This window comes from Alosa alosa, chromosome 2 (assembly GCF_017589495.1).
Source record: "Alosa alosa isolate M-15738 ecotype Scorff River chromosome 2, AALO_Geno_1.1, whole genome shotgun sequence".
Classification (NCBI taxonomy): Eukaryota; Metazoa; Chordata; class Actinopteri; order Clupeiformes; family Clupeidae; genus Alosa; species Alosa alosa.
Genome location: NC_063190.1, coordinates 20,556,197 through 20,567,576, shown reverse-complemented (window position 1 = coordinate 20,567,576; position 11,380 = coordinate 20,556,197). Strand labels below are relative to the sequence as shown.

Genomic DNA, 11,380 nt, shown 5'->3' with positions numbered 1-11,380 from the left:
CAGTGAGCTGCCTGCAACAACAGCAGCACTCAGGGAGCAGTGAGGGGTTAGGTGCCTTGCTCAAGGGCACTTCAGCCGTGCCTACTGGTCGGGGTTCGAACCGGCAACCCTCTGGTCACAAGTCCGAAGTGCTAACCAGTAGGCCACGGCTGCCCCTTTTAGCAAGAATCCAGCCTTTAGGTCTCTACATAGTTGTGATGACATCAAGGTCTCTCTTCCTCTGTCTTCTCTCTCTCTTCTCCCCTCTTCTCTCACCTTTCTCTCCTTTCTATCTCTCCTTTCTCTCTCTCACCCTTTCTCTCTCTCTCTCTGTGTTTACACCTGTGAAATACAAAGCCTCTTTGACTGTCAAATGTCTTTGATCCTATAATAACTAATATCTAGCCCCCACCGACACACACACACACACACACACACACACACACACACACACACACACACATGTGTACGTGTGTGTGGGTGTGTATGCGTGAGAGAGAGAGAGAGAGAGACTAGTAGTGATAGGAAGTACTGATAAAGAGCCTATCCTCTTGAAACCAGAAACTTTCCAGTTTTTCATCCATTTCATATTGACTCCAGATTTTCATATTGGACAACAAGCAGCATATTTAGTAGCTAATCTTTTTATCTTTTCAAATGTGTGTGTGTGTGTGTGTGTGTGTGTTTGTGTGTGTGTGTGTCTGTGTGTGCTGTTTGTGGTCCTGTGGTTGATATTTGTGTTGCATGGCAAAACCACCTGCTTTGTTTGATCTGATCTAACTGCAGTGGTGGAGGCGGTTACTCCCATATTATCTGTATTTGTCCCCTCTCTTTATCTCTCCAAATTCTTCCTCATCCTCTTCTCTCTCTCTCTCTTTCTCTCTCTCTCTCTCACACCCTCCTCTTTCTCTCCCTCCCTGTCTGTGTATGTGTGTGTGAGTATGTGTATGTAAGCACCTGTCAAATCGACATTTCAGTATGCTTAATAACCTAGTACTACCCTTTTGTTTACTGTATGAATTAACTCCATGTACCAGAATGCTTTGTAATTTACTTGCTCCTGTGGTTTGTATGATATTCTACTGTATCCATGTGCACCAATCAAATATCTTTGTTTGTCGTGTTTGTATTTGAATTGTATAAGCAGTCAATGCCCGCAAAATTGCCTCTGTGAGGAGCAGGCTCGTTAGTCCGTGTTTAGAGTGTGAAGAGAGAGTGCTGTCTGTCTGTTACTTGCTGGTTTTGTGGAGACCATTGACCTGTTGTTCTTAGGCCCACAACTCCTAACTTCGACGCCTAGTATTAGTTTCCTCTGTTTCCTCTGATCTCTTCTAACTGTCAAGAGCTCCTGTGCTAACTTAGTAGTCGCTGGCGCTATCCTGACCTGGGTAGCTGACTTAGCTAGACTCTATCTCCTGCTTTGGAGAGGAACTCGATTACCTCCGGTGCTGGACCCACAGGAGCTACCCGACCTCTCAAGGACGACTGAGTTTACCTCCGGTTCTGGGCCCACCGGAGCTACACCTCCAAAGGACCGTTTTTCTGCCGGTGCCCACTGGAGGACAGACCACCCTGCTGCCTCTGGTGTCACCGGGTAACTACATCAGCTAGCTCAGGGATTCCCAAACTGTGGTACGTGTACCACCGGTGGTACGCTAGCTTCCACTAGGGGGTACGTGAGATGAAAAGGGAAAGTGTTGGAAAGGTGTTAAAAAATATTTTTTTGAAGTCTTAAGCCTGTGTTCTCTTTGTTCTTTGTGTTTCATAATGTTGTTCTCCAGACTGTTTTTTTTAGTGTGAGAGCTCATAGACCAGTTGCATATTTTGTTGTCATGTAGGGCGGCTAATTAAACATGACGCCTGGAATGCGTCAATAGAATGTGTTACTTTTTTTATGTGTCGGATGGTGGGGGTACGCAAGCCGAGTCAGGATGTAGGTGGTGGTACGCGGGGAAAAAAGTTTAGGAACCGTTGGGCTAGCTCAAGGCAGCTGCTTGCCTCCCGTCTGTGCCCGCACAACAGTCATCGGCTTGTTCGACCGAGTGGAATGGAAACCTGTTGTGAGTAAATTTACACTTATACTGATACACACACACACACACTGGGTTTTTGCCTCGAGCGACCGGCGAGTCGGACATCATCGCAGCGGTTGTTGCCCTGCCTTCAGCTCATGGAGCTGACTTCATTGAGTGCACCAACGAGCTCCAACGGCAAGCGCTTAGGAGTTGTTGGTTTGTTTGCTAATTGTATACTGTTTACATGTGATTGTTTATCTGTGTTACTGTTTACATAGTGAATTATTGTCTGCATATATTGTATTGTTTGTTTTCCACACTGGTAACTAGTTAGCCTAAGCTAACAGGGTAATCGTTATAACCGTTGACGTTAACTGTCTGTTAACATTAACGTTCGGTTGCAGCCAGTCAGGGTGAACATTGGTTTCACCCTCATCGCAGCCATTTTGGCTATTATTATTAATAAATATTTCCTTATTATATTTCATTATATCCTGGGTGTATTGGCAATTCTTTTGTATGCATTCACCACCACTAGTCTGATTATTATTTACACATTTGTTATTTAAATTCTGTAGGAATACATTACAGTATACACAAGCTTTAAGGTAAGTGTAGTATTTTTCCAGTGGAGGCACCACGCTATTGAATTTATTGTCTTTCATTACTCCTAATTGTTAGCCTAATGGTATTCAGGAATATTCAGCCAACTTGCCATTCTTCCGCTGAGACCTCAGGATCCTGTTGCACTACTGTTTAATATAGCTTGTTTATTATAACTGGTAACATGCACACCCGTTAAGAAGGGGTTACATGTATATTTATATGTGTGTGTGTGTGTGTGTGTGTGTGTATGTGTGTATATATATTTGTGTATGTGTGTGTGTGTTTGTGTGTGTGTGTGTGTGTGTGTGTGTGTGTCTGACCTGTTTTCCATCCAGTGTGTAAACTTTCTTGACAGCTCCACTCTCCAGTTTGACGGCGTCGGTGATGTCGGTGAGCACCTGCTCGAAGGAGTGGGCAGTCTTACGGTTGAGCAGCACACGCACGGCCTTCCGCGGCCGCGACCCACTGCGCATCACCGTCACCAGCTTGGGCCGGATGAAGTCCTTCGACTCACGTGACACAGAGGAGCCGCCGGACGCCGCGGCCATCTTAGCGGCCGAGCTGGAGGAGGACGCCTTCACGTTCACTGACCAGTTGGGATTCACATTCTTGGTGTAGTCCAGACGCTTGTAGTAGTTTTCAGAGGAGCACACGTAAGACTCGCCTGGGGGAGGAGAGGAGAAGAGAGGAGTGGAGAGGAGAAGAGAGGAGAGAAATGAGTAGCAAGAAGAGGAGAAGAGAAGAGAGGAGAGGAGGAGAGAAGAAAAGAGAGGAGAGGAGAAGAGAAGAAAATAGAGGAGAGGAGAGAAGAAAAAGAGAGGAGAGGAGAGAAATGAGTAGCAAGAAGAGGAGAGAAGAAAAAATAGAGGAGGAGAGAAGAAAAAGAAGAGAAGAAAATGAGAGAGGAGAAGGAGAGAAGAAAAAGAAAAATAGAGGAGAGGAGAGAAGAAAAAGAGAGGAGAGGAGAGAAATGAGTAGCAAGAAGAGGAGAAGAGAAGAGAGGAGAGGAGAGAAAGAAAAGAGAGGAGGAGAGAAATGAGTAGCAAGAAGAGGAGAAGAGAAGAGAGGAGAGGAGGAGAGAAGAAAATAGAGGAGAGGAGAGAAGAAAAAGAGAAATAGATAGACAGTGGGAGTTAGTTCTTTGGCATACCAAAATAGATAGACAGTGGGAGAGATTCTGTGTCATACACAGGAGACCCCTGCTCCACAATGTAGTGTGCAGTCAACAGACAGCATGTGCCATGTTAGGGAGCAGAATAGGATTTAGATTTAGTTGTGGTGCTTGTGTCTGTGGATTCCTGTGTTAGTGATGCGACTGTGAATGATTGTGAAAGGGCACGGAGCTGTGGATATAACTCTCAACTGGAGAGATCTGCTGTGGATACGCCCCTCAACTAACTGGAGAGATCTGCTGTGTCCCGCAGCCTCCAACACAAAGCTAAAAACCTCCAAATTTCACACACCACCACCTTTGATCTCACATCACCCCCTTTGACATCGCACTCTACCCTTCTGACTTCATAATCACCCCCCTTTGACATCACAATCACCTCTTCTGACATCATGAACACTCCTTCTGACATCACCATCACCCCCTTCTGACCTCCAGTATCACAATCACTCTTTCCCTGCCCACACACACACTCATAGACTCTCCTACTGCAGAGAAAATAAAGGACAGACAACCAAACCTTTTTCATTCTTATTTTTTTTTTTAGATTACAGATTGCTATCAGAGGTCAGAGAATGCTTTGCACAAATTTTCACCCTGGGTGGTCAGACACACACACACATACACCTACTGTAGTCTCATCAAATTAAAATCCTTGAATAATCTCTTGTCTCATTTGCATAATCCAACCCCCTGGTGGTCTTTATCCACACACACACACACACACACACACACACACATTCACAGGACACACACACACATAAGGGAACAGACTAATGCACTTACACACAAACACACACACACACGCACATAAGAGGACTAATGCACTTACACATACACACACAGGACACACACACGTACCCACTCTTATACAGACAGAGTAGTAGATATGGTGCCAGACAAACCCCTACAAAGACACATAGAACAGGCACACACACATGCCCATATAAGTTCATGCACTCCACACACACAAACACACACACAAGATCTGCCTGCTGTGTTGAGTAGATTTGTCCTTCATCTAATAAATTACAATCTGGCTGCTCCAAACACCAGACACACATTAAGACTAGCATACACACACACACACACACACACACGTATACACATTCCCTACAGGGCACAATTCCACTCAAACAGGCATGTAGACACATACACTCATCTGCACTCCTTTCTCTCACACATGCACGCACACACACGCCTTCACATACATACACACACAACACCCAGACATAGTCTGAGAAACACACACACAGACATACAGTAGTCTGAGAAACACACAAACACACACACACACACACACACACACACCCAGACATAGTCTGAGAAACACACACACAGACATACAGTAGTCTGAGAAACACACAAACACACACACACACACACACACAGACATAGTCTGAGAAACAGACAGACATAGACACACACAGAGTCTGGCCACCTGCAGAGGTGGGGTCATGTGTGTCACTTTCAATCTCTTAAATCTCACCACCTCAGTGTGTGTGTGTGTGTGTGTGTGTGTGTGTGTTTCAGAGCATGCATGTGAGAGTGTATGTAGATAGATAGATAGATAGATAGATAGATAGATAGATAGATAGATACTTTATTGATCCCCAGGGGAAATTCAAGAATGTATGTGCGTGTGTTTGTGTGTGTGCTTGTGTGGCATGTGTGTGCCCAAAATAACACATCCATCATGAATTCCATTGTTAAAACAGAGAATTGTTGGGCCTGATTTTCTTGTGTCTATGGTAACGACCATATCACTGGCCTGTACTCAGGCCAGAGGAAGTGTCCAGTTTTACAAACACCACTGGATACAGTCAGCAAGCACAGGAGACATGTTGTGTGTGTGTGTGTGTGTGTGTGTTTGTGTGTTAATTTGGAAAAGGTTTCACTTCCTTTAGCCTTGAACTGTAAATCCTATAATAAATGTTTGTACTGCTTAGATTTGGAGGACCATTCAGAATTGTTTTTATTCCTGATGAAACTTAAATCGTAATGTAGAATCAAAGAATCAAATACACACATCTAAACACACATATAAAATGTTTAAAGATGCTTACAGCACAGGCAGCAATATAGAGGTGCATCTCAAAAAATGGAAAGTTAATTTATTTCAAAAAGTGAAACTTTCGTATAATCTAGATTCATTGCGAGGTGAAATATTTCAAGCCTTTTTATGTCTAGACATTGTTTGTGTGGAAATGTATAGATTTATGGATGGATTTAGTAATTGCTGCATGCATGGATTTATATGTACTGTAGATGACATGGAGACACTGAGTGGGTCAGTGATGTATAGACAGATAGGTAGGGTTACTAATGAATGGGTGTATGTGTATAGATATATGAAGTGACTGCACACAGACACACACACACACACACACACACACAGAGAGAGACAGACACACACACACACACCTTCCTCCAGCTCCTCCAGGCTGGTGATCTTTAGGCTGCCATCGACGGTGAAGATGTAGCGCACACCCTGTGGCAGGTTAGCGTGATCCGTTAGCGATCTGGTCAGGTCAGCTAGCAGGGCCTCAAAGGTGCGGAACCTGTCGTTAGCCACTGCGTAAACGATCCCCTTGAAGTAGCGGTCCCCGTTACGGTAGAAGCGCACCTTCTTGGCGCGTTTCTCAGTGGTGAGCGTCTGCAGCGTGCGCGTACGGTAGAAGCTGCAGTGGGCCGAGTCGCGGGCTGGCTGGGTAGGCCGTTAGCGCGGTTGCTAAAGGAGCTAGTGCCTGGCTTCCGCGATGACAGCTTCTCTCGCTCATCAAAATGGCCATTGGTAGGGGAGGAGGGGGGGGAAGAGACGTTGTCAAAGTTGAGCTCCATGGCAACAGAGTGCGGGTGGTTTCCGTAGCGATTAAGAACGCTGGTTGTTCCGCGGAAGGCAGGGAATTTGTGCTGTTGTGGTCTGAAAGAAAAACAAAACACAATATTAGAATAGTTCATGGCTAAACTCAAGAGTTTCATCATTTCTGACACTGGCAAGTCCAACCAGATGCATCGACAGTATACCAGCTACTACATACACACAAGCTATACTCCTCTAACACACAAGATGGCCGCCGCCTCTTTCATTCTCATACCCCCCCAATCTCTCTCCATCCCTCTCTATTTGTTTTTCCATACTCTCCATCTCTCCCTCTCTATCTCTCTCTGTCCATCTCTCTCGCCCACTCCCTCTCTCCCTCTCTATCTCTCTGTGCATCCCTTTCTCCTTCTCTATCTCTCTTTCTCTGGAGAGTATCAGTTTGCTTTGGAAATGAAGAGAGGAGAAGCTTTCACTATCAATTAGATACCCTGAAGTATCGACTACACACACACACACACACACACACACACACACACACACACACACACACACACAGCACACACAGATGCATAACCGTGGACATGCATTACACACACACACACACACACACACACACACACACACACACACACACACACACACACTGCCGAAGGAAAGGAACTTTATTCTCATTGTTACTGAAAGTGGCACAATGTGAGGTCTGAGTACCTATTCTCCCCTACTCCTTTCTTCTCCTTCTCTCATCCTCTCCTCCTCCTCCCCTCTCCTCTGCTCGCTCCCTCCCCCTCTCCTCCTCCCCTTTCTGTCTGTCTGCCAGTGTGTGTGTGTGTGTGTGTGTGTGTGTCTGTCTGTCTACGCGTCTGTCTATCTCCCCCTCTCTTTCCCTCCCTCTCTGTCTCCTTCCCTCATTTACCCTCTTTTTCCCCTCTCTCTCTCTCTCTGTCTTTTGCAAGGTGGCTAAGGCCAGACAGAGTTGGACACCAGCAAGCGTTACCATAGTGACCAGACACTTGGGTAGTGAGTCTGTCTACCTCTTTCCATCTCTCTCATTTCTTTCCTCTCCTTTCTCTCCCTTTCCTTTTCCCTTCTCTCTCTCTCTCCCTATCTCTCTCTCTCCTGCTGCTTTTCTTTTCTCTCTGACTATTTAATCTCCTTGCTGTATCGTTCATCCTTTCTCTCTCTCTCTCTCTCTCTCTCTCTCTCTTACTAAGGATGTGTAATTGGTTGTTAGAGTTTCTCTTTTGCTCGCCCCCTCCCACTCTCGTCAGAGTCCAGTGGAGGTATTCAAAATCAAGGGGCATTCTCTCTCTCTCTCTCTCTCTCTCTCTCTCTCTCTCTCTTTTCTGTGTGTGTGTGTGTGTGTGTGCATACATGCTCCTGCCAAACTCTATTCATAAGAAACATCTGCTGCTTTATAAAGACACACAAACACACACACACACAGACACTATTAAAACACACACACATGGATAAGCCTGCTACCCTGCTGCATCTTCCCCCACATGCACACAGACAAGAAGTCATGACAGCACACAACAATGGAACACAGCAAGATCCCGCAACACACACACACCTCTCTTTTACTTCTCTCTTTCTCTTTTCCTCTCACTCTCTCTCCCTCTATCTTTATTTCCCTCTCTCCCACTTTCTCTCTTTCCCTCTCCCTCCCTCCTTCCCTCTCTCTTTCTCACTTTCACTCTCTTTTCCCTCCCTCTTTCCCTCTCCCTCCCTCCTTCCCTCTCTCTTTCTCACTTTTGCTCTCTCTTTCTTTCCTTCACTCTCACTCTTTCCCTCTCTCTACCACAGACACACAAGCGATCTCTATATCCCCTCACTGAAATGGACACACACTTAGACACACACACACACACACACACACACCTGTCACATAATGGCAGCACTTGAGAGCCAATCAATGTTATTGATCTCTGATTATTGAAGCACCAATGCATTATTTAACAACCACCACATCTGTTTAACCATCTCTCTCTCTCTCTCTCTCTCTCTGTGTGTGTGTGTGTGTGTGTTTTGATGTTTTGATGATTCACCACTGACTCATTTGCACACACATGGGGTGATGTAGCATGCAGACACACATCCCTCCCTCATACTGCCGACTCACCTAACCCTAACTCAGCCTTAAAGGTAACCTCCTAACCCTACCTCAGCCTTAAAGGTAACTTCCCAACCCTACCTCGGCCTTAAAGGTGACCACCTAGCCCTACCTCGGCCTTAAAGGTAACTTCCCAACCCTACCTCAGCCTTAAAGATGGCCTTCTAACCCAACTCAGTCTAAACAGGTGACTCCTAACCTAAAAAGATGCCCACCTAACCCTATCCTGTTTTGAAGTAGAAAACTAGTAGCAGTAAAGTAGTATATACAGTATATACCCTTTCCACACTGGGTTAGAGAGGCTCAGACAAAAAGGCTGTTAACTATAAAGACAAAATATAACTATATATAACATATAACTATAATCTATAATGATAAAAGCTTCCACACTGACCAACGATAAGGAAAGTCTCTTCTCGTGTTAATGTATGTGGTAGCTAAAATTTGATGGATTCTTCATGTCGTTATCATTATAGTTTATGTGTGGACGTTGTCATTCACACAAGCTAATTATTTTTTTGTCATAGTCATTATAGTTATCGTTCTTGGTGTGAACGGCCCTTAACCCTTAACTGTTAGAGGTTCATGCTGTGCTGCTTGGTTGGGGTCTGAAGAGGAGAGGTAGATACGGGCCTCTACATTCTAACTAGCTTCTCTCTGTCCTCCTTGTTTGTTGCAATCTTTATCTGTCTGCAGCACTTGTCATATCCAAGCTTTTTAAACACACACACACACACACACACACACACACACACACACACACACACACACACACACACACACACACACACACACACACACACACACACAGATGAAGCAGACGTGAACACACACACAAAAACCATGAAGAAGCACAGTGATCCACACAAAAAACGTGTGTGTGTGTGTGTGTGTGTGTTTTTTGCAAGCATGGTGATTTATGACTTCATGTCATTCCATTATCTCTCTCTCTCTCTCTCTCAGACACACACACACACACACACACACACACACATACACACACACACACACACACACACACACACACACACACACACATACACATCCTTTATGCTTTATAGTCCCCCGCCCCAACACACACAAACTCACAAGTCCCTTAAGTCTCGTGTGTATCTGCGACTAACACACGCAGTCAAACTGAAAACAACCAGCCATCAATCTAAAATAACCCCCACCCCCACGCCACACACACACACATGCGGAACTCCATCTGTTCACGGAAATGACCACTTAATTGACCTGCACACCCCTTCACCCAACAGAGAGAGAGAACAAGAGAGAGAGATCTTATTGTTCTGTGATGTGTGCCTTCTGGCACTAATAGATGTCTTCTGTCCCTTTAAATAATCTTCACACACACACACACACACACACACACACACACACACACACACACACACACACACACAAACACAGAGATCACTGTTACAGTTCCATTGTTGGAATACACTCTTGCCTTTCTTCCTGATTAGTGTTGAACAGTGATAGTGTAACCGAACACACACACACACATTGATTAATTATTACTTAGCAGTGCTACTCTTACAGTTCATGATACCATCACAGCAAATGACCACAAATGCATCATGACGTCACCAGCAGAATATACAGCTGTAGTGGCCAGCAGCGCACTCCAATGTGTCCAGACTATTTTAAGAGAGGATTCTGAGACCACACCTAATGACCAGCATTTGCTGCATAGCCCATTCACACACACACACACACACACACGCACACACACACACACACACACACACACACACACACACACACACACACACACCTCCTTCTGCAGGGGACACAAAAGAAGCGTGGCTGAAAAACCTTGACAGGATTCCCTGTTCCTCCTTGTCTTTCTGTCTCTCTCTCCATCTCATCTGCTCTCTATCCCCCGTTCTCCCTCATCTCGAGGCGCATGTTTCATTGTATTCAGACAGCAATCGGCTGGCAGAGAAAGAAAGAAAACTGCGGAATCTCATATCCATTCTGCGCTTTCCCTCGCTCTCTGTTATCCTCACCATAGCTACTTCTTTGTTAATTAACTGTATCTCAGAAAAAATGTTATTTAAGTCTATTTATAATAGATTTTAAATACATTAACGCATTGCTGCTTCGTTGTGCCCAACTGCATTTGCGGGGTACAGAGGAATACATTTGGCTAAACCGGCATGTTACCGCGCCCCCACATCCACATGCACACACACACACCTACGGCATAAGACATCTATTGGGTTTTTTTTTTAACAGTGAGGAGAGTGGGCAAAAACGGAGACCAGGGCGTAGCTTTCAACCACCTGCTCGTTCGCTCGTTTCTTCTTTCTTAACACTCTCCACATCTTGGCTACCCAAAATCGTGTTTTAAGAAAACGAACATTTGTTTTTTTTTCTTTTTTACTCAAATATTTTCTATTATGAGACAACATTGCTGTCTTTTTCGAACGGCAATTAACACATCTACAACAATTATCAACCTGACATCTCTAGGATTACACTTAAAGAACATACCCTGCTATAAACTTAGATGACACGAACAAAACGTTGTGGCAAGTCAGATTTGTTCATTGTTCAAAATGACCAGTGCGTTTACTTACCGACGCAGTGAGCGCTGTGCCGAGCAGAGGGAGGGTGCGGGAGTGCGCGTGGATGTGGGGACGAGTGTGTGACCGAGAGAG

General features: G+C 45.0%; 1 protein-coding gene across 1 annotated transcript in view; it reads right to left on the bottom strand.

Annotated features, from left to right (window-relative positions):
• The window catches only part of LOC125290943 (neuronal migration protein doublecortin-like), a 33,031-nt gene extending 21,651 nt beyond the window's left edge, over positions 1-11,380 (bottom strand). Inside the window, 4 exon segments of the mRNA XM_048237403.1 lie at positions 2,921-3,264; positions 6,196-6,475; positions 6,478-6,694; positions 11,300-11,380. Of these exon segments, the coding sequence (XP_048093360.1) occupies positions 2,921-3,264; positions 6,196-6,475; positions 6,478-6,612 (759 nt within the window). The 5' untranslated portion in view covers positions 6,613-6,694; positions 11,300-11,380.